Source organism: Desmodus rotundus, chromosome 8 (assembly GCF_022682495.2).
Source record: "Desmodus rotundus isolate HL8 chromosome 8, HLdesRot8A.1, whole genome shotgun sequence".
In the NCBI taxonomy this organism is placed as follows: Eukaryota; Metazoa; Chordata; class Mammalia; order Chiroptera; family Phyllostomidae; genus Desmodus; species Desmodus rotundus.
The window spans coordinates 66,797,443-66,821,811 of NC_071394.1; the positions used below are offsets into that span (position 1 = coordinate 66,797,443).

Here is a 24,369-nt window from a genome sequence, read left to right on the forward strand (position 1 = left end):
AAGAAATGTAATGGATATAATTGCATTCACTGATATTTAAAATAAATCATGATGGAAAGTAACATTAAAAAATGACTTTCTCAGTTTGAAATACATGCTGAAGGATCAGAAAGTTCCTGAAGGATCATGAAAAAATATTTCTCTTCTGACATTGAGTAAATTTAACCAATTGATTAAAATGCTCAATGGTTCTTTTTTGGTCCCCAAATAATTGCAGTTGGTTATTTACCAATTATTCTGAACAGTACACATAAAGTAGGCAGTGAAATAAATTTGCATAAAGTAATTCATTAAGCCAACTTCAGAGAAAAGAACTATACCACTGAACGAGTGCATTAAAATTTTCTAGTTTATAACCCTAATATAGCATGAATAAGGAAAAATAGAAACTTTAGATCTGTTGCCTTCAACCTGACTCCAGACATAAAAAAAGAACAAAAAAAAAAAAAAAAGGAAGGAAGGGCAAAAGAAGGAAAAGAAAAGAAAAGAAAAGGGGAGACAAGAGGAGAAGAAGGGAGAAGAGGAGAGGGGAGGGGAAGGGAGGAGAGGGGAGATAGAAAAGCCCAGGCTGGTGTGGCACAGTTGGTTGGGCATTGTCCCACAAACTGAGAGGTTGAGGGTTCAATTCCCAGTCAGGGCACATGCCTGGGCTGCAGGTCTGGTCCCTGGTTGGGGTACATACAAAAGGCAGCCAATCTATGTTTCTCTCTCATATCAATGTTTCTCTCCCACTCTCTCTCCCTCCCTTTCCCTCTCTCTATAATCAAAACAATTTTGTTTAACTTTAAAAACACTGTTGTTGAAGCCAACTCTGTCCTTCCATGACAGGGAGAGGTGACTAACAAAGAAAACCCAGCTGTATAGACAGGTTGAGCTTGGCCGGCTCTTCTCTATGGATTTCTCATGGGGATAAGAAGACAACCTGCCTCTCTGGCATCTGCTCACCTGTACAGGCTTCACAAATAACCTGAATCTGGGTGTCCTGACCAGGCCCTAAGCAGCCAAATGGTTTAGGAGGATCACACAAGTGAAGCTGGGAACTGAGGACCATGGAACCTCCCAATCTCCTGGTCAGCATCCTTAGCCCTATGTGCATCTGAACACATACTGTGGGTGTCTAGAAAAGCTTGGGGTCTGGCAGCACATAGAAACCTTTATGAATCACTCACACAGGCCCTTTCATTGACCAGCATAAACTATGGGATATAGTCACAGTGTCCCTTACTCAAGGAGGCTAACCAAATCCTGGGGAATCCATGCTCCATAAGTAAATGAAATAATGTTGATCACAGACACGAGGGGGAAACAGGGAATATGAAAAAAGTGGCCTCAACATATGATATTTTAAAATCTGCAAAATATACATTTTTCTCTCTGGAATGTTTCACTGTCAAATAAACATGCTGCACACATATACTCCAAGCAAACACTGACCTTTTAGGTAGGTTCATGTGAACCAAAGTAAATAAATGCTAAATCAGCCATATATATATATGGCTGATATATATATAAAGAAAAATGAAAATGCTGGGCACGGTGCTTGTCATAAAATATCATTCTAAAATCCAGAATCTCACTTATTTCTTTAATTAAAAACAACAAAGTCATTTTTCCTTTATTAATATTTTGGTCCAAGAAGTAATCATCTTCTTATGCTTTGATAAGTGCATCATTCAGAGAATTATATTCTTATTTTACCATTAAATTCACTCAAATAATTTTTCTTACTAGAAATGTGTACTATTGTTTTAAAAACCATAAAATACATGGTTCATTTATTTAACATTTGACAACCTATAAAAGTTAAAGCTGAAAGTTATTACTATCATGGACTATAGTCTCAAATTTTACCACAAAAATGTTTCTTGCAGTATACAAGAAAGAAAAAAGGAAAGCAAGCCAGCCATCCAGCCCAGGATCATAAAAATTATAACAAGAAAATTATTCTACAGACAAAATGATTTTTAGAGCTTAAATCATGATTCTTTGCCAACACACTATCCTCCCCAACCAATTACCAGCTGTGATGGAAGTGCTGTCCAATGACAGCAGCCTGCCATGTAGTCACTACCAACAATGTCTTCCGGTGCACCTGCTAATTCTTACACGTGGAAGGCCCACTCCTTGACATACAAAACCCTTTAAACACTGAAATTGCACTGAAAATATGGCATTCACAAGGGCCTGCCTGCAATACGTGAGATAGGGGCGAACTGCATCTCCTGCAGAATCTGACCCTTCCTCAGCTGTGCAATTCCTTTTGTTTCTTAAAAACAAAAACAAACAAAATAACAAAATTCACTCTCTCTTTGTAACAGGTTTTCATCCGCATATTAAAAATATCTTCTGGACAACTCTGAACATTTGTACTTTTAAAATTTAGACAAGAAAAGGTTAACATGAATATTTCTACCCAACTCCTGACCTCCAGGAGAACAGGTTTTTAAATCTTAAATTAGATAAAAAGGATAGAGGTCCCACCAATTGTGAAGTTGGGTGAGAAATAAAGCATTGTAATCTTTGTGGTCAGCAGGAAAAGCATATCTCAGAGCTGCCTTCCAACTATAACAACTTAGCATACTTGCTACAAAAAAAGTATGATCATATGAGCTTCATGCATGATTGTTACCATAACTGTTTATTATTTTAAGACTGTCCTTGACAATCAATCAAATGAAGCACTGCCAGTGTAGGCCTTGCAATCAAGATCAAGAAATACAATCTAAGTGCTTTTTCTGAAGAAAAATGTAATGGCCTATGTTTCCAATTAGAGTTTCCTACCAAAAAGAAGCATCTAATAAAAGTGAATTGGTCAGAAATTCATGTCAGAGAATATTCTGTCATCACACATTCTTTACAGTATAGTGAATTAACCAAAAGCTACACTTACAATTGGAAAAAAGAGAGGCTGTCATTATATACCAGGAAATATATTAACCCAAATAAGGATATGCTCATGTGCTTTAAAGAAAACTGCTTAAGAAAAATACAATGAAACATAATCTACTCTAAATCATTACAAAATCTCCATTAGAAAAGCTTTTTAAGGTGTCATATGACACATGCCTCATCTTTCATGATCTTTGTATTGTATAATAAATATGGGTGAAATAACTTAAATGCTCTAAAAATGGGAAAAAGCTAATTTTCCACAAACCATTTTTCACATATATCTTTAAAAAAGGACACTATAAAAGTTAAAAATTTGAGGGTAAAATCGTAACTTTTTCTTGCATAATAATATCTGATTGAATTAAGTGACTCTAACTATGAAGGCATACAATCAAATGTATGTTTAGCCCCAAAACATTGATGCTACCCCAAGAATGTCTGCAAAAAAAATAAGCCATTTCCAAGCAAGCAGGCTTCCCAGGCCACAGCAAGAAAGACAAAACCTAGCACTTCCTTGTGCCCACCACCTGTGCCCATCACCACCAGCACTGTCTGTTTATAACACCGTAAATGACAGCCTGCCACTTTCATCCTGCAGTGTATGAACTAATTACATCTTCATTTCAACATTACATTATCTCTTGACTTAAGTATAGGACACAAACATCCATCTGAGCCATGCAATGTAATTCCACTAGTTCAAATTTGCTATCAAGAACCATGTGGACATTCATCCCCTTTCCATCTCTCTTGATATCCAGAAAAATAAAGTGGCATTTTTCAAAGCGTTAAACAACTTTGGTTTTCAAACTGGGGTTTTTGCATAATATAATCATTCTTAACATCTGTTAATTTCTTTAAGTCAATCCATAATGGCTGTTACTTTTTCAAATACTTTGTTCCTCTACTAACCCATACTTATGACATGGAACCTTGGCAATTATTTCTGTAAACACAGAGAAGTGATATCACCATGTGCCCTTTCACATGGCACTTAGGCACACTTCGTATGTAAATATGTTCCATGAAGGGAAGCCTGTTCACATATTGCAACAGGTTCTGCAATTTTGCAAACACACTCCCAACACAATGACAATGAGCTTTGAAGGATCAACAATTCAAGATAAAAAAAAAATCAATGATTCTTCAGACTTACTCCTAATTTTTTTGAGATGTCAGAAGACAGAGACCTAACGAAAAGGAGTATTTTTTTTTTTTTTACAAGACCCTCTTCCTGCCTTCTCCATGGTGTGTGATAACCCTAGGTCAGAGCCCAAATGGACACAGGCTCTTCACTAGCTTTGGTGCAGAGTTGATGACAGCAGGGCCACTTCTGCAGAGGTCTGTCAAGTCCTTACCCCTAAGTTCCCTTCCACTTTGTGTCTGTTTCCAAAGCTATCAAAGCAAAGCCAGTGACAGTCTAAAACCTCCCCGTTTTGCCACGATAGTGTGAAATCAAATCAAAAACACACCTCAGAATTATTACATTGGGCCACCTTGATATTCGATGAGGGGGACGGGAGGAGGACACTTAACAAGAGCTGATTCTACGTACTTTGTGTCGCCAGCTCCTGTTCCCTTGCATTAACTTAGGCCTAAATGAGAAAAAGACTGGTCAAGTGCTGGGTCACAAAGCAGCGTGAGATCAAACACAGCAAGTATCGCTCCCCCAACCCCCACTCCCCTCGCCTTCCAGATTCTGATTTTAACCCCCTTTGTTAGGCACGGAATGGGAGGAAGGTTCCCGGAACAATGCCCCACGCATCAGGGATGCTAGACAGCCAGTCCTGGGTCCTGATTTCACCCTGAACTCCAGCTGCTTCCCTGAGCCCCAGGCCGGCCTCTCACGGTGGCAGGGGGACACACTGCTGCGGCCGAGCACGAAGAAGCATCCTTTGTGCCTCGGCGTATGGGCTTGGTCTAGTTTGAACGCATCCATCAACGAGACGGAGAAACGCAACTCGATCTGGCTGGAGAAGACACCGTGCAGACCCCGGCTGCTCTGGGCAGCCCGGTCCCAGGAGAATCAAGCGTGTCTGGGGCGGCCCAGCCAGGGGGAAGACGGCCAGCGTGGTTCCCTTACCTCCACATTGAAATACTGCTCCGTTCCGCAGACGGCAGCACATAAAATCCAAAGCAAGGTTTGCAAAACAATCGCCCCCGTGTGATGCACGAAATCCAGGCGTCTTCCAGAGCCAAGGGCGAGTAGGATCATAGTGGACTGGGCTCCAGTGGACTCAAGAATTCCCTGTGCCGTCCCTCCTCCCTCCCTCCTGCTTCTTTTCCGAAGTCCCGGTGGGAAGGAGCCAGCAGGTCACCGCCGCCCCTGGGACTGGGCCTCGCTCTGTAGCTGGAGCAGCGCAGTCAGGTCAGCGGCTGCCTGCGGTCACCATGGTCACCCAGTGCCCTGCCAGACCAGGTTTAGCGTCCTGCCAGCGAGTGTGCCCTGCGTGCAGTCTGCTCCGAAGCCTCCAACTGGGCTCCTGCGGAAGGGCCTCTGAGGCTCACGTCCCTCCAGAACGTTCATCCGTAATCTACATAACTCCTCCTTCCTGTCTCCCTCCGGGTCCGCTAGCGGCAGGCCGGGGCGGGGACGCACGCAAGCGCGCGCACACGAAGCCACTCTGGCACACACGTATCTGCACACGCACACGCAAGCACACAAACGGCACACAGCTAGGCATACTCGCGCGCACACACACGTACGTGCCCACACATCTGCGCGCGCAGACCCCCACACATCTGCACAGCAATACACAGAACAGCCAGGGATGTACGCTTCTGAGGAGAGGCTGGGATAGGAGCCTCCACTGCACCTTGCCCTGGGGCGACAAGGGCCCCGGATGGCTAGAGGTGTTGAACAGAATCCCCACCTCTAAACCCGCAGGCAAGCTGGTCACCTTGCCCAGACCACGGAGCCCTTAGAAGCCATGCTCTCACCCTGTGGGGTAATCCGAGTTCGAGGGGGAGAGGCCCCGCCTAGTCCTGGAGGTGACCCAATCCCCCATCCAGCGGCCAAAAGATGGGAAAGCTGGACATGAGGAAGCCCGAGGCGGGGCCGTGGGTGGCCAAGTTTGGGGGAGCCAGAGATGCAAGTCCTGTCGTTCCAACTTTGTTGGGGTGCACAGACGTAGCCTGTGGCCTGTCTCCCCCAAGTTTCCCCCAACATTGCCATGCAACGCCGCGCCCCCCGCGCTCGGGGAGTGAGCACAGGGTTTGGGGCTGAGATCTAGTGGAACACAGAGGCTGGGAGAAAATGCTCACTTTCAAAGGCCTCCCATCGGGTGAACACACCTGCACCTCAGGATACAGAAACGGTCGTCCTAGGTGTTAGTGAGCTGGAGAGGGGTTCGCTGGGCTGGCTGGGAGGGAAGAGGGTGGCCGCTGGAGCCAAGGCGCAGGCAGACTGGGGTTGGTGGTTGCGATAGTTGCCAAGGGGGCCGCCGCTGCGGGTGGGGCTACAAGATTTGGCAGAAGGCTGCTGCTGCAGCGGGTCTCCCGTGGGTGGAGTTTCTCGGGGACAGGTTGCCGAAGGGGTGGGGGTGCGTCGCCGGCAGGAAGGAAGCGATAGCGGCAGGGAATTCATGAGCTGCCTAGAGGCCTGGGGCCGCAGCAGTGTGAGGCCTTGGACTGGGGCTGCACCCAGCAGCACTTGGTCGATAAGAGTTTGGCTGGAGGATAGATCGGGGTTAGGGCAGCTGTATGCATGTGTTTGGGGGCAGGCCAGCAAGTGTGTTTCTCCTTAGAACCAGCAGAGGGGAAGCAGAGCTCATTGGTACTAAGTGTGGGCACGATGGGGAATAAAGAGGACTCCAGGTATGACAGGGACATAGATGTGGAACAATGGATACTGGTAAAACAGATTTAGGACTGCAAGAGGGCATGTTTGATAAGCAGGTTAAAAACGCTGAAAAACACTTCCAGAAATTACATCGCAAGTTAAGAAGTTCTATCCTAAAGGGAAACACAAAACAAGCTGAAGAATGGGACTTTGCAGCTAAGACTTTATAAACTGTAGGAAACATGATCCACCAAATTTGACTAAATCTCTAGGGAGCCTTTCCTGACAATCTGCTCTGTGCACAGCAGATCCTACCCACAAAAGAAATGTGAACCCTTAATAAGAAGAAATACCTTACTTATATTAGCATATTAAAATTCACAGAACATCTATTTTATTTTATTTTATTTTATTTTATTTTATTTTATTTTATTTTATTTTATTTTATTTTATTTTATTTTATTTTATTTTATTTTATTTAAAAAGCCCTGGCTGGTGTGTCTCAGTGGATTGAGTGCCAGCCTGCAAAGCAAGAGGTCTCTGGTTCCATTCCCAGTCAGGGCATATGCCTGGGTTACAGGCCAGGTCCCCAGTTGGGGGCACAGGAGAGGCAACCCCACATTGACGTTTCTCTCCCTCTGTCTCCCTTCCTTCCCCTCTAAAAATGAATACATAAAATCTTTTAAAATCTTTTTTTAATTCACAGAATGTTCCCACACACTGTAACTCCTTTAATTCTCACAATATCCATGTTTTATTTTTTTGTTTCACAGATGGAAAAAATGATGGTCATAGAAGATAATTTCCAGCAAATCATTCATGGGGCAGGACTGAGACCTGAATTTTCTGACTCCTATATCAGTCAGTACATTCCCACTACACTCCAGTGATTTTTCCAAATAGAAATTCATTTCTGCTGTGAAGTTTTACAGCCCATAGATTAACACTTACATTAAAAAAAAAAAAAAAAATTAGAAGGCAACACAGAGAGTAAGGCCTTTATACAGAAGTTACATGGTGCCTTGTGTACATAAAGTAACAAAATGTGGGTGGAACATTTGACAATAAATCAAGTGTAAAATGAGAGAAGGAAGGAATACAAAAAGATATATACATTTACCTAGCAAAGTGCACAATTAAGAAAGAAACAGAAAAAGTATATATGTTGTTTCTAGCAAAGTGCAAAATAAGAGAGGGAAGAGGTACAGAAAAAGAAGTTTATACTCTTTTCCTACATAACCCTTGAGACAGTATGGAAGAGAGGGGACTAAAACAAATTCAAATGAGATGTAGATGAGGAAACAGTTCTAAAAGCTGCAGTCCTTGCTAAATGGGACAGATTATTAGGAAAACTGATCAGGAAGTGAGAGCCAGGTGAAAGCCGCAGGGCCATCAGTAAGGAGGGATTTTTCAGTGTAAGCAACCTATTTGTGAAGGAAAACACCTCATACCTTAGCTTAGAACAATGCATGCATTAACAGTGTTTGTGGAGGACATGATATGGGGAGGAGCTTGCAATGAAATATTAAGTTAGCATTTGATCAAACAGGCAACAAGGATTGCTATACCATTTTAGATAGGAATAAGTATCCAGGGAAGGTTATTTTCAAAATTATGCATAGTATTGACCACGGAGAAAGATTGAGTACAGAGAACACTTAAAACAAGGTTGCAGTCCTGCTGTGATCTGTGAGGGTCTACTGGTGAGGTGTCCTTGGAGACCCATGCTTTCAAGGAGCCACCATGAGGGAAATGAAAGTAGGGAATCCTAAATTCAAAAGGTAATCTCAAATTAGTGATTAGTAATAATGGTAATTTTTACACACATTTATTACATTCATTCATGGGCATTCACTGAGCAATGAATGTCAAGGTTCTAGAACTACTAACAAATAAAATCCTGACACAGACATATACCATATTGTAAGAACTCGGGTAATTACATATGAAAGATGCTAGAAGCACCTCTCTAGAAGAGAGAGGAAGAAGTAGTTGATGTTCCCTGAAGTCCTTGGAGAAAGCATCACAAATTAGTGGTTTTCAGAGGGTACCTTCAAGAAAGTATGAATCTACCCAGCAGATCAGAAAAAGAAGGTTATTTCAGATCTGTATGCAATGTGGGAGTAAACATACCAGCTGTACCTGGACCAACACAAATGCTTTGTCAAGGATGAAGGCCAAGATGTATGTAAAGCCAGGTCAAGGTCACAGTTGGCACATGTGTGCACAGAGCAGAGTCTCATGGGCCACTTTAGGCCTTAGACTTTACCCTGAAGGAATTCTTGGGAGATTATTGAATCTTCACTAACTTTGTTGTGTATTTGCCACCTCTGGAAAGAGCCACCTTCTAGAAATTCTCACATGTTTTACTTCATACATAATACTATCTGTAGGCCTTCCATCTGTGCAAGTCCAATAAGCCTGGTGCAACTTCTCCCTATATGGATTCAGTTGGGTGCCTGTGCAAAGGTAATCACTGTCTTTGGCATCCTATCTCTCATCTCGTAGGCTTATCTTTTAAGGGGAAGAATTAGAAAGCCCCTATTGTCATATCTCAGTAGTGTTAGCTTCTTCCTGCGTGGTCTTGGAGGACTCGTTTTCCTATTCACAGTAAGTCAAAATGTAAAATATCACTGTGCTTTAGAGGGTTAATGAAATAGTTCCTCACAAATCTTAGCACTGCTATATGTGCTTTCTGTCACTTTCTTTTCACAACTTTGTCAAACTAATGAATTATATGTGAATGCAGAACAGAGAACCTAAAGAAATTAAAAGAAAATGAATATGTTAGCCAAAGAAAAGAAATAATTGGCTCTGGTGAAGGTTAATAGCAATTCAATAAAAAATTAATGGGAGCGAGGGGGTCTGAGGAAGTAAATGATATATGTAATTCTGAGAGGCAAGTGACAGATGCTTAAATGTGAGCAGTTGAGTGGCACATTGGGAAGTGAGAGTGATTATAACTACCTAAAATAACAATGGAGGTAAATAACATATTAGAATTGTCATTGAAGTAGATTCTTAATAAACTAGAGCCTTAGCAATGAGTTCCACAGCTTTGAACATTACATAAATGGTTCATTCCTTTATCATATCAATTTGGGTGGGGACTTCTTTCTTATTTGCATCCATTGAACCTGCAGTGTTTTTTGAAATTCAGAGAATATTGAGTTAGTCTGAGCTGTTGGCATTCTCTCATGCATCTGTTATTAGCAAGAGGCGCATGCTTAGAACAGGCCCTTAAGGTCGAGATCTTGTCAGAAATGCTGACTCTCTGGCCACCCCAGGATCCCCCGTTATCCACACAGAGGGTGAGATGATAAAGGTATTGCCTTTCATCCTGCCCTTGAAGATGGTATGATTTTTTTTTCCTTCCTTGACTTATGCTCTTTGAACCTCCATGAGTATGAGTGTTGCTCAAATATTTGATTTTCTGCTTATTTATTTGTTCATTCATTCCTCCACTGAACATTCATTAACCACTGTAAATTACTAAACAATTGAGCATCTAGGTGGATAAATGTGAAGGTAAGATGAACCACATCAGTTTGGTTAGGCTCTAAGACAGAGAATGAAGTCTTGGACTTTAAAGTTGTTTCCATCAACGTGAATTTACCATCAATGTAAACAAAGAGCTAGTGGGGAAAACATAGAGAAAGACTCTAGTCCAAATGATTGAGCAGAAAGGGCACACAATGCCTCCTATTTCTTCATGGTGGGGTACCTGGACTTTGAAGGTCTGAGGTGACTGAGAAGTACTAGGACACACCAGATAAAGCAGAGAAGGAACTGTGTGTGCAGAGGCTGAGGAGAGTCTTGTCTGTGCCTAGAGTTGTCCATCACCTCGTGAGGCCACTCTTCCTGCACTACAATCATGTTCGCCTCAGGGACCTTGGTCAGCTAGAGTAGGGATCCCCAACCCCTAGGTCGCACAGCAGGAGGTGAGCAGCAGGCCAGCGAGCAAAACTTCGCTCCCATTACCACCTGAACTCTGACTCCTATCTCTTCCCATTCCCTCTTCCTGTCCTTGGGAAAATTGTCTTCCATGAAACCAGTTCTTGGTGCCAAAAAGTTTGGGGACCACTGCGCTAAAGCACACCCAGCATTTGCAGAAGCTCAGTCTAACTCTGCTCGTCTCTTGGCTGATCAATTTCTGTTAAGTTTCATGTTACTCTGCTCTGGTGATTACTAGATTCCCAGTCTAAAACTTAATATCATGGTCATCACTTTCACCTAAAACTCAAAGGAGTAGTCCTTAGTTCCCCCATTTCAACCTGGTGGACTTTCCAGTCTGGGTCCCCTTTTCCACTAAATCTTGAGCACACCTGTGACTCCAATCCTAATCTAGGCTCAGTCACCAGCAGCTGTCATGTCTTTCTGTCCAGTACCCCTTTGATTCATTCCTTCTCCACATTCGTAGTTCATCACAATCCCTTGTAAATTCATGCTCTTGTCATTGCATGAGGAACCACCACCATAGTCTCCAAATGTAATGTGCATGCAAATGTTCTTGGTCTCCACTCATTCCATTGATACCTTCCTCTTTACTTTCTATAGATCAATCCCAACAGAAACATGACATTGACAAATAAGAGGGAAATTTTTTAAGTTGTCCTCTTCAAATTCCTCAGTGAGCTTCTATCTCCTCTTCTGAACTCAAATTATTCAGAAGAAGAGACAGAGGCTCAATGAGGTTAAATGAGTCTTGACTTTTTTAACCTCATTACCAAGTCTTTACCAAGCATTTGGTAAAAAGAGCATGTATTCTGATTTATAGCTGACTGATTTTTTTTTATATAAGAAAGATGCACTATTAACTGTTTTAGATATGTAAGAAAAAACCGTGAACAAATAGCACAGTTTAAGAAGCAGTTCACTGCTATTTCACTCAGGTCATATAAATAATTATGGTAGAGTAAAAATGGGTAACACTTTGGATTATTATACTTGTTCTAGGTTAGTGTGAGGTGACATATATGAGAAAGGACACAGGTGCCTGATAACAGAGAAGAGGAATTGAGAGTTCCTTTAGACACTGCAATTTTAGGAATATCATTTTATTTTTGAATTTAATTTTCTTCATCTATGAAATGGGATTTCATACTCTGTGGGTTGTTGTGTGATTATGATAGTGTGTGACTATTGAATGCTGTACATGCAACAAACTGGTAGCAAAGACTCATCAGGACTCTGGTTAACAAAGGAAGTTTTATTAAAGAAAAAAAAGAAAGAAAGAAAAAACAGTGTTGGAAATTTTCATCGTGAATACACTGTAAAAACATTCTGAACAGGATATATTGGAGAGTCACAAGTACTGTGTGTTTAACTGGTATTGATGGAAATAATGAAGATTTTCATTTCTAGCAAAAGAAAGAGTCATGAAGTCACAGCCTTTCTCATTATCAAAATACAACTATTCCCATTCAAACTATTACACGGATAAATGTACTTCTCATCAGTTCACCAGCAAAGAAAAGGAAATGGAAATAAAATTGGCATCCATAAAAGCTGTAAGATCACAATAAAAATGAATGATACAGAAGTGAATATTTTATTTTAAATTAGAGGCATTGAATTGGAATCTAAACTTACTGAGTTCAGAGAACCCTTTACTAGCTAATTTCCAAAAATAATGAGAAACTAAACATCTAAGTTGAAGACCATTTTCCTACATATAAGAACAACAATAAAAGTGAATTAACCCATGCCAGTGTGGTTATAAATTTGAGAAAAGACAGTAATGGAGACATGAGAGAAGATGCTGGATAATCTTCACCCATGTATATTTAGTACACCCATTGTGTGTGTCCTCATTTTGGAATGATTTAACCTCACTTAGCTTTAATTTCCTTAATGCTGTAAAAGGCAGAATCATTCCTATATTGTTTCTTATTATTAAGGAACTTAATATAATAATGAGTTTCTACTAGGTCTTTTACAATCTGACTTGCTGTTTTCCCTTCTGTTGAAGACTTCATGCACATTTATAAAGTCCCCACAGAAATTCACTTTCCTATCATATTTGTTAGATGTTGTCATTGTTTTTCTAATATCACTAACTTATCTGATTCTGCTTACATTGGAATAAATGGGTTTTTATGTCATTGAAAAGGTCATAAGTAAATGACTCAGTCATTGTGCAACATAAAGCAACCAGTGTCTGGAAATCTGTACACTCATAAGAATTTATTTATTTGAAAAAATAGCTATGATCATTTTAAATGAGCTAAGATTTACAGAACTTCTCTCTATGTAATCAAAATGTAAATAGTGTGATTTTTACACATGATCTTAGCCAAAAGGCTAAAAAGTGATGAGCAGTGTGATTTTAATATAGGAGCATAAGTCTATGCCAGTAAATCATAATTTGACACTGGTTGGCTATTTAATTTTAAATAAAATATATGACTATTCTCCATAAGATTAAAACTTATCCAAATAAAAGTCATAAAAATGACTTAGAAAAATTTATTTGCACACAAGATTTTCTTCAACATCAGGTATCACTGTATATTTCTAAATAAAATCACCATCATATTAATCCAAAGAAGTGGAAAAATAGTTTATGCCTCAACTTAGACTCATATAGTTTCCATAGGACAACCAAATATACTACCCAAAGATGCAATTTCAGTGTCACTATAAAAAAAGATCTGGAACAGGAATATTCATACATGACAATGCTTTTGGAATTTTAATTTATGCCTACCAAAAGAGCACCTGCATTCACCCATTTTAATTGCTTTTTAAAAATTATTAGTGCAGTTATTTTAAAGATAACATTTCTTTTCTACCTTTAAAAAGTCTTATTCAGATGATTGTTTTACCTTAGAAAATAAGATAACGAAGGTAGCTGGGTATTTCTGAATTTTTCATTTTTCATTCAAATTTCATTGAGACCAAACTTCATAGAACCATGAGGATTCAATCCAAAAATTATAGAAACACCATGTTGAGTAGTAAGGGAGTGGATGCTTCATTCCATGCTCCTACCCAATGATGTCTTGAAGACTGACTACTTGCTAAGAAAATATTCAGTGGAGCATCCAAGGGCATATGGGTTTTGAGATTTTGATCAATTTGTCTATACTGAAATTGTATAGTTTTCATAGCTAAAATCATTTTTAGAATTATTTTTAAATATATATCATACCCTATCATCAGAGTCATCCAAATATTTTCATTTAAAAATGAAATTAAAAACATGAAATTTCATGATTTGGGATACTGACCAGGAAGAGAGAAATATATTTGAAATCAGCATATTAGGGGGTGGGGGACCGCACCTGGGGACCACATCAAAACATGTGCCCTGAACAGGTGCACTTTATGATTGGCCATAACAGCAAATGGGAAGATGGCCACGGGATAGGTGGGAGTGGAGTCCACTTCCCCTCAACGCCAGTGAAACACCTAGCTGATATGAGGAGCAGAGCAAACAGCCAATGGTATTCCAGCATATATGAAGATCAGAGACCAAAAATAGAGGACATTGAAAGATTTCACAGTAAGAAGAGTGCTTAAGGACAATAAGGTCCCTGGGACCTGCAAGGGGACCAGGGCAACTGAAGCCCTGGCCCAGGTGCAGGGTCTGCTGCAGGATTCTTGGGAGAGAGCCAGGCTGAGCTGTGTGAGCAGTCAGGTGCTTGTTTGGACCAGGGGGGCTTGAATAGGAAGAATTTCTCAAAAAGAAAAAGAAAATAGAGGCACTCAGCGGCTAGTTAGAGAACTCTCTGCAGCAGCCACGGCCTCTGGTGCCCCTTCCCCCTCAGCCCCTGGACTGTGAACTCGGGAGAAGCAGCCCCTGCACTCACCTGAAGCCCAGTTGTGTGCACCCAGATTAGCTGACTGGGGGCCCACACATGAAACCCCGGAGGGGCGCCCACACCTGAAACCTCCGGTGAGTGCACACCGGGAGCAGAGGCTAGCTGACCCATGCACAGACCCAAGGCGGCAGACCAGCCGGCCTCGCGCACGACTCAGGCCCAAAGGGGTGGAAAGGCCGGCCACTTGCCACTCAGGCCCACAGTGGACCAGATGGCCGCGCACAAACCAGGCCCAAAGCAGCAGATTGGCTGGTCAATGGCCTGGCTGCCTGCGAGGGACAACATCTAAAAGCACTGGTTCTGAACAACTCATACCTAGCCCCTGCCCACAGAGCCCTGCAAGGCCTACTGGCTCTCTAGGACTAAGGTAGAACACCCAGCAGAGGGGACCTGCAGGGCGAGGGGAGACTGCATTCCCCGGAAAGACTTGACACAGTAGGGGGCAGAACTACCCCATAGCATCACCAAGAGCCCCTAGCATCTAAGATAGCAAATAGCAATAAGGGGGAGTGTGAGTTGACCCTAACTGGTGCAAATCAAGGACAGCACAACTGCTATACTAAAGGCCTAGTGGGGAGGGAAGGACCCTGAGGAACTGGAATGGAGGATGAACAACAGCAAAGAGTGTGGCTCAGGAAGGGAGAAAAGTGAAACCAATCCTTCCAACCACCCCTTCCTGTTCCACAGACAGGAAGACCAACAGAAATAACCTGACTGGTTTAAAGCCAGCAGAAGACTTTTTATTTTTTCCTTTCGTCCTTCCCCCCTGAATTACTTTTTCCTTTCTGTCCTTCTTTCTTTATTTATTCCTTCCCCCTTCTATAATTTACCATTTTTATTCCTTCTTCCTGCCTTCTTTTATTTATTCTTTGTTTTAATTTTTGTTAAAATTCCTTCTTATCATGACTCTGATCTTTCTATATTCCCACTTACTTCCTTCCTTTCCTTTTCTATTCCCTTTTTCCCTCCTTCCCTTCTTTTTTTATTTCTTCTTCCCCCCCTTTCTCTTTTTCCCACAGTTGAGACAAAAAAATCCTGCATTGCTGAAAAGACCAGAGTTAGACTGAGTTAAACACATAAACATCAGCTCAAGACCAATGAGCACAGGAGATTAAGGAGAAAGCACCATTGAATCCCACTGGCATTCTACCATAGAAGTTCATACAATATACCCAGAGAGTCAGAATAGATCAATTTAAGAAGCAGAGGCTAACAAGAAGAGTCTCACAAACAATGGGAAGACAAAGAAACAATCCCCAAATGAGAGGAAAGGAGGAAGCCTCAGAAAGAATGCTAACTGAATAAGAGGCAAGTCAACTATCAGATACTAAGTTCAAAACAATGGTCACCAAGAAGTTCACTAAACTCACTGAGCTCAAAGAGAACTACCAGAAACTACAGGGAAACAACAATGAACTCACTGAAAACTACATCAACATGAAAAAGGAAGTAGAAACTATCAACAAGGGCCAAGAGGAAATGAAGAATACAATTTCTGAAGTGAAGAACAGAGTAGAAGGAATCAAAAGTAGACTTGATGAAGTAGAGGATCAGATCAGCGAGCTGGAGGACAAAGTAGAAAAAAACACCCAGAAAGAGCAAGAAAAGGAGAAGAGGCTCAGAAAGAATGAAGAGGCAATAAGGGAAATGCAGGACAACATGAAACGTAACAATATCCATATAATAGGTATACCAGAAGGAGAAGAGGAAGAGCAAGGGATAGAAAACCTGTTTGAAAAAGTAATAATGGAAAATTTCCCTAATCTGAGGAGAGAAAAAGTCACCCAAATCCAGGAAACACAAATAGTCCTAAGAAAGAGGAACCCAAAGAGGCCCACTGCAAGACAAATCATAATTAAAATGCCAAATTCCAAGACAAAGAGAGGATCTTAAAGGCATCAAGGGAGAAACAGGAAGTAACATACAAGGGAGCCCCAATAAGGTTAGCAACTGACTTCTCAATGGAAACGCTCCAAGCCAGAAGAGAATGGCAAAAAATATTCCAAGTAATGAGAACCAGAGGCCTGCAACCAAAACTGCTTTACCCAGCAAGGCTCTCAATCAAGATAGAAGGCCAAATAAAGAGTTTCCCAGACAAAAGAAGTCTAAAAGAATACACTTCCACCAAACCAGCTCTGCAAGAGATGCTAAAGGGACTGCTTTAAGGAAAGGAAGGAAAAGAGAAAGAGAGAGGAACACAGGTAGGAAAAAATGGCAATGAATAAGTACTTATCAATAATAACCTTAAATGTAAATGGATTAAATGCTCCAATCAAAAGACATAGAACAGCTGAATGGACAAGAAACCATAACACACAGATATGATGCCTGAAAGATAAACATCTCAGGACAAAAGACTTACACAGACTGAAAGTGAAGGGCTGGAAACAAATTTTCCAAGGAAATGGACAGGGAAAAAAAAAGCAGGGGTAGCAATACTCATATCACACAAAATAGACTTCCAAAGAAGGGACATAAAGAGAGACCCAGAAGGTCACTTCATAATACTCAAAGGAAGAATCCACCGAGAAGACATAAATATTGTAAATATATATGCACCCAACATAGGAGCACCCAAATACATTAAGAAAATCTTGGAGGACTTCAAGAAAGATATTGACAGCAACACAATTATAGTAGGGTACTTCAACAACCCACTGTCAAAAATGGACAGGTCTTCCAAACAAAATATTAAGAAGGATATTGTGACACTTAACAATACCCTAGAGGAAATGGACTTAACTGATATATATAGAGAGCTTTTCATCCCAAAGAAGCAAAATACACATTCTTTTCAAGTGTCCATGGAACTTTTTCAAAGATAGACCACATGATAGGACACAAAGCAAGCCTCAACAAATTCAAGAAAATTGAAATCCTATCAAGCATTTTCTCTGACCACAAGGGCCTGAAACTAGAAACCAACCCGAAAGGAAAAAACCCAAAACACTCAAAATCATGGAGACTGAATAGCATGCTATTAAACAATGAATGGGTCAAGAATGAGATTAGGAGAGAAATCAAAAACTTCCTGGAAACATATGAAAATGAACTCACAACAACCCCAAACCTATGGGACACAGCAAAGGCAGTCCTGAGAGGGAAGTTCATAGCAATACAGCCCTACCTTAAGAATATAGAAGCATTTCAAACAAACATCCTAACCCTACGCCTACAAGAACTGGAGGAACAACAACAAAGACAGCCCAGAGCAAGAAGGAAGGAAATAACCAAGATCACAGCAGAACTAAATGACATAGAGACTAAAAGCACAATTGTAAGGATCAATGAATCCAGGAGCTGGTTCTTTGAAAAGATAAACAAAATCGACAAGCCTTTAAGTAGGCTCATCAAGAACAAAAGAGAGAGGATCCAAATAAACACAATTAGAAATGAAAGAGGAGAGATTACAACTGATACCACAGAAATACAAAGGATTGTAAGAAATTACTATGAAGAACTGTATGCTAAAAAATTTCAAAACCTGGGTGAAACAAACACATTTCTAGGAAAATATAATCTTCCAAAACTGAATGAAGAAGAAGCAGAAAACCTGAATAGACCAATAACAGCAGAGGAAATTGAAGCAATAATCTGAAAACTCCCAACACACAAAAGCCCTGGACCAGATGGTTTCACAGGAGAATTCTACAAAGCATTTAAGGAAAAGCTAACCCCTATCCTTCACAGACTATTCTAAAAATTCCAAACTGATGGAAGATTTCCAAACTCTTTTTATGAAGCCAGCATCATTCTAATCCCAAAAGCAGATAAAGACACAATGAAGAAATAAAACTTCAGGTCCATATCGCTGATGAACTTAAACGCTAAAATTCTCAACAAAATTTTAGCAAACCGCATCCAGCAATACATTGAAAAGAGCATACACCATGACTAAGTGGAATTCATCCCAGGGATGCAAGGATGGTAAAATATTCGCAAATCAATAAACATAATACTTCACATCAACAACAGCAAAGACAAAAATCACATGATCATGTCAATAGATGCAGAAAAAGCATTTGATAAGATACAGCACCCATTTCTGATAAAAACAGTCAGCAAAGTGGGAATAAAGGGAGCATTCCTCAATATAATAAAGGCCATATATTAAAGACCTACAGCCAACATCATACTCAATGGACAAAAACTTAGAGTTTTTCCACTAAGATCAAGAACAAGACAAGGATGCCCTCTCTTACCACTCCTATTCAACATAATATTGGAAGTCCTAGCCACAGCAATCAGACAAGAAAAAGCAATAAAAGGCATCCAATTTGGAAAGGAGGAAATGAAACTTTCACTGTTTTCAGATGGCATGATAGTGTACATGGAAAATCCGATAGACTCCACCAAAAATCTACTCGACCTAATAAATGAATTTGGCAAAACAGCTGGATACAAAGTCAATACTCAAAAGTCAAAGGCATTCCTATACACAAACAATGAAACTGCAGAAACAGAAATCAGGAAAAAAATCCCATTTTATATAGCAACAAGAAAAATCAAGTACCTAGGAATAAACCTAACCAAGGAGGTAAAAGACCTGTACTCAGAAAACTACACAACATTGAAGAAAGAAATTAAGGAAGACACAAACAAATGGAAGCATGTACCATGCTCATGGATTAGAAGAATTAACATCATTAAAATGGCCATACTACCCAAAGCAATTTATAGATTCAATGCAATCCCTATTAGAGTACCCATGACATATTTCACAGATATAGAACAAACATTTCAGAAATTCATATGGAACCATAAACGACCCTGAATAGCTGCCGAATTTTTGAGAAAGAAGAACAAAACAGGAGGGATCACAATACCTGATATAAAACTGTATTACAAGGCCACTGTAATCAAAACAGCCTGGTATTGGCATAAAAACAGGCACATAGACCAATGGAACAGAACAGAGAGCCCAGAAATAAACTCAAGTCTATACGGTCAATTAATATTTGACAAAGGAGGCAGAAGCATAAAATGGAGCAAAAACAGCCTCTTCTACACATGGATTTGGGAGATCTGGACAGCTATGTGTATGCAAAAAAACGAAACTCGATTCACCACTTACGCCATACACAAAAATAAACTCGAGATGGATAAAAGACTTAAATATAAGCCGTAACACCATAAAATTCCTTGAGGAAAACATTGGCAGGAAAATCTCAGACATTCCATGCAGCACCATCCTCACAGACATGTCCCCTAAAGCAAGGCACTTAAAGGAAAGAATAAACAAATGGGACCTCATCAAAATAAAAAGTTTCTGCATGGCTAAAGAAAACAGCGCCAAATTGCAAAGAGAACCAACAGTATGGGAAAACATATTTGCTAATGGTACCTCAGACAAGAGCCTGATCTCCAAAATATATAAAGAACTCATAGGACTGCACTCCAGGAAGACAAACAGCCCAATTAAAAAATGGGCAAAGGACTTGAACAGACACTTCTCCAAGGAAGACATACAGAGTTCCCAGAGACATATGAAAAGATGCTCAGCTTCACTAGCCATCAGAGAGATGCAAATTAAAACCACAATGAGATACCATCTCGCACCAGTCAGAGTGGCCAACATAAACAATCCACAAATGTTGGAGAGGATGCGGAGAAAAGGGAATCCTAGTGCACTGTTGGTGGGAATGCAGACTGGTGAGGCCACTGTGGAAAACAGTATGGAATTTCCTCAGAAAACTAAAAATGGAACTGCCCTTTCACCCACCAATTCCGCTGCTGGGATTATACCCTAAGAACCCTGAAACACCAATCCAAAGGTACCTGTGCACCCCAATGTTCAAAGCAACACAATTTACAATAGCCAAGTGCTGAAAGCAACCTAAGTGCCCATCAGCAAAGGAGTGGATCCAACAACTCTTGTATATTTACACAATGGAATTCTACGCAGCAGAGAGAAAGAAGGAGCTTATACCCTTTGCAACAGCATGGATGGAACTGGAGACTATTATGCTAAGTGAAACAAGCCAGGGGGTGAGGGAGAAATACCATATGATCTCACCTTTAACTGGAACATAAGCAATAGAAGAAAAAAGCAAACAAAATACAACCAGTGACATTGAAGTTAAGAACAATCTAACAATCTGCAGGGGGGAGTGGGGAGGGGATAGTGGGGAGCGGGGATTACAGGAACTACTATAAAGGACACATGGAAGAAATGAAGGGGGAGGGTGGAGGTGGGGGAGGGAGTGGGGTTTGGATGGGGTGGGGTGGAGGGATGGGTAGAAAAGGCACACAACTGTAATTGAATAACAATAAAAAATTAAAATTAAAAAAATCAGCTTATTTAAACATAATAATCCATGACTTGTTGCAAGTCCTATGAAATGTTCAATCTCAAAGTTTCATGGAGTTTTTAGATATTAGTTTAGTTTCCTATCCAGGATTTGAATGCTTTCTATAATGTCCAGATTTGACATTTAGAACCCTCTATGATTATATCGTAATTATGTAAATATTTATCAGCTCTACCTAAATTCCATACTGAAATTTACTTAAAATGTTCTCTACACAAGTAAAACCTATATTTTCAGAGTATTATATAAGTTATATTTATCAATCATTTGTTATTATAGCATAATGCCTTAGGGTTATTAAATTAGTTTTCTCAAATTATCTGAGTTTTGTCATTTTTATATATATATATATATACACACCATATTTTTCAGACCATAAGATACACCTAGATTTTAGAGGAAGAAAATAGGAAAAAATTTTTGAAGGAAAAAATATGGTAAAATATTTTATAACATAAATAACATAATATTTCACCAATGTAAATATAAGCTACATTCAGACTATAAGACACACCCCAATTTTCCTCCCAAATTTGGGGTGAAGAAGGTGCATCTTATAGTCTGAAAAACATAAGGGGGGTGTGTGTGTGTGTATATATATATAAATATATAAAACTATGTTTATCAGTACCTGAACATTAATATAATGTAAGACCTTATTTCTTGCCTCTTAGGATAAGAACATATCCTATAGAGAATAAGATTAATACCTTCCCTTAGGAAAGATATTTATGATTTCCCTAATGAGACTTAGGTCTTTTACAGAGCCACAGTTTTGCCTTTTTTATATTTTTCCTCTTCTAGTAAATACTATGTATGACCTTCAGTACATACACACTAGTAGACATGGGAAATTTCATTGAGATGGCTGTCTATCAGTAAAAGCAGGCCAGGCAACAACTCTGCTCCATATATTCTATTTCTGAAATGAAGAATTTGAACCACGTAATTTCTGAAGTACACAATATTTCTCAGATGTGAAATATATGAAATAATGTCAACTCAAAAGTCATAGTACCTGTCTGGCTAAGAAATCAGAATTTAAAACATTGGACTGGATATAAATATGATTTAACTTAATTTTTTTTTTTGCTGGTTTAGTAAGTTTCATATCCTGACTGTACTAAGTAGGTAAAAGTAATTTTCAGTTTACCCTGAATTAAATGCAGAGGAATACATGGAATGCTGTAATAGTAAGGTGAGTTTTCAAACCTGCAAGAGGTTTCTTAATTAGAAGTTCATCTAAGCATGTATAGCTGGGTGTGTCTGTGCCCCTGTGGCACTCCTGCCTGTCTTTACCACTAGGGGTCATCATAACGTAATGTCTGAAAGGAGGAAGCTTTTAGCCAGTCTATGCTTTTTGGTTTGTCTGGGTTTTTTTTTTTTTTTTTTGTAATTACTTTACTGTTGTTCAATTACAGTTGTCTACATTTACCCCCCCACCACTCACCCGCACCCCAACCAAAGCCACCTCCATCCCTTGCTCCCACACCCCGCCCCCTTGGTTTTGTGGATGTCCTTTATAGTTCCTGAAAACCCATTGGTCCATTACCCCCTCCTACCTACACTCTAGTTACTATCAGATTGTTTTTAATTTCAGTGTCTCAGGTTATATTTTGCTTGCTTTTCTCTTTTGTTGATAAGGTTCCAGTTAAAGGTGAGATGATATGGTATTTGTCCCTTGCCCCTTGGCTTACTTTTACTTAGCATAATGCTCCCCACTTACATCCATGTTGTCAAAAAGGGTAGGAGTTCCTTATATCTCTCTGCTGCATGGTATTCTACTGTGTAAATGTACCAATGCTTTTTGATCCACACATTCACTGAAGGGCACTTAAGTTGCTTCCAGCACTTAGCTATTATAAATATTGCTGCTATGAACATTGAGGTGCAGAGGTTCTTTTGGATTGGTGTTTCAGGGCTCTTAAGGTAAACTCCCAGGACTGTATGTGCTGGGGCAAAAGGAAGTTCCATTTTTAGTTTTCTGAGGAAATTCCATAGTGTTTTCCATAGAGGTTACACCAGTCTGCATTCCCACCAATAGTGCACTAGGGTTCCCTTTTCTCCACAACCTCTCCAACACTTGTTGTTTGTGGATTTGTTCATGATGGCCATTCTGACTGGTGTAAAGTGGTATCTCATTGTGGTTTTAATTTGCATCCTTCTGATGGCTAGTGATGTTGAGCATCTTTTCATATGTCTCTGGAACCTCTGAATGTCCTCCTTGGAGAAGTATCTGTTTGGGTCTTTTGCCCATTTTTAAATTGTGTTGTTTGTCTTCCTGGAGTGGAGTTGTGTGAGTTCTTTATATTTTGGAGATCAAACACTTGTCCAAGGTATTGCCAAATATGTTTTCCCACACAGTTGGTTCTCTTTATATTTTAATGTTGTTTCCTTTAGCCATGCAGAAGCTTTTTATTTTGATGAGGTCCCATTTTTTATTCTTTCCTTTATGTCCCTTTCTCTAGGGCACATATCAGTGAAAATATTGCTGCATGGAATATCTGAGATTTTCTTGCCTATGTTCTCCTCTAGGACTTTAACAGTGTCACGACTTATATTTAAGTCTTTTATCCACCTTGAATTTATTTTTCTGTATGGTGTAAGGTGGTGCTTGAGTTTCATTTTTTTTGCATGTAGCTGTCCAGGTCTCCCAACACCATTTGTTGAAGATGTTATTTTCACTCCATTTTATGCTTCTGTCTCCTTTGTCAGATATTAATTGACCATAGAGACTTGGGTTTATTTCTGGGCTCTCTGTTCTGTTCTATTGGTCTATGTGTCTGTTCTTAAGCCAGTAACAGGCTATATTGGTTATAATGGCCTTGTAATACAGTTTCATACCAGGTGTTGTGATCCCTCTTTGTTCTTCTTTCTCGAAATTGCTGCAGCTATTCAGTGTCATTTATGGATCCATATAAATTTTTGAAATTGTTATTTTATATCTGTTAAATATGCCATTGGTAATTTAATAGGGATTGCATCGAATCTATAAATTGCTTTGTGTAGTATGGACATTTTGATGATGTTAATTCTTCCAATCTATCCACATGGCACATGCTTCCATTTGTTTGTGTCTTCTTTAATTTCTTTCTTCAGTGTTGTGTAGTTTTTCTGAGTACAGGTCTTTTACATCCTTGGTTAGGTTTATTCCCAGGTACTTTATTTTTCTTGTTGCTATATCAAATTGGATTTTTGCCCTGATTTCAGTTTCTGACAATTCATTGTTACGGTACAAAAATGCCTTTGATTCCTGAATATTGACTTTGTATCCCGCTGTTTTGCCACCTTCACATACCAGTTCAGGTAGTATTTTGGTGGAGTCTATAGGGATTTCTAAGTACACTACCATGTCATCTGCAAACAATGACAACTTTGCTTTCTCCTTTCCAATCTGGATGCCTTTTATTTTGTTTTCATGACTGATTGCTGTGGTTAGGACTTCCAATACTACGTTGAATAGGACTGGTAAAAGTGGAATAGGAGTGGTATCCTTGACTTGTTCCTGATGTTAATAGAAATATTTTTAGTTTTTCAACATTGAGTATGATGTTGGCTG

General features: G+C 39.9%; 1 protein-coding gene across 1 annotated transcript in view; it reads right to left on the reverse strand.

The window, feature by feature from the left end:
• The window catches only part of MMP16 (matrix metallopeptidase 16), a 300,904-nt gene extending 295,516 nt beyond the window's left edge, over window positions 1–5,388 (reverse strand). Inside the window, exon 1 of the mRNA XM_024566530.3 lies at window positions 4,976–5,388. Coding sequence (XP_024422298.1) covers window positions 4,976–5,107 — 132 coding nt within the window. The 5' untranslated portion in view covers window positions 5,108–5,388. The remainder of the gene's footprint in view (window positions 1–4,975) is intronic.
• Window positions 5,389–24,369: the final 18,981 nt, after the last annotated feature.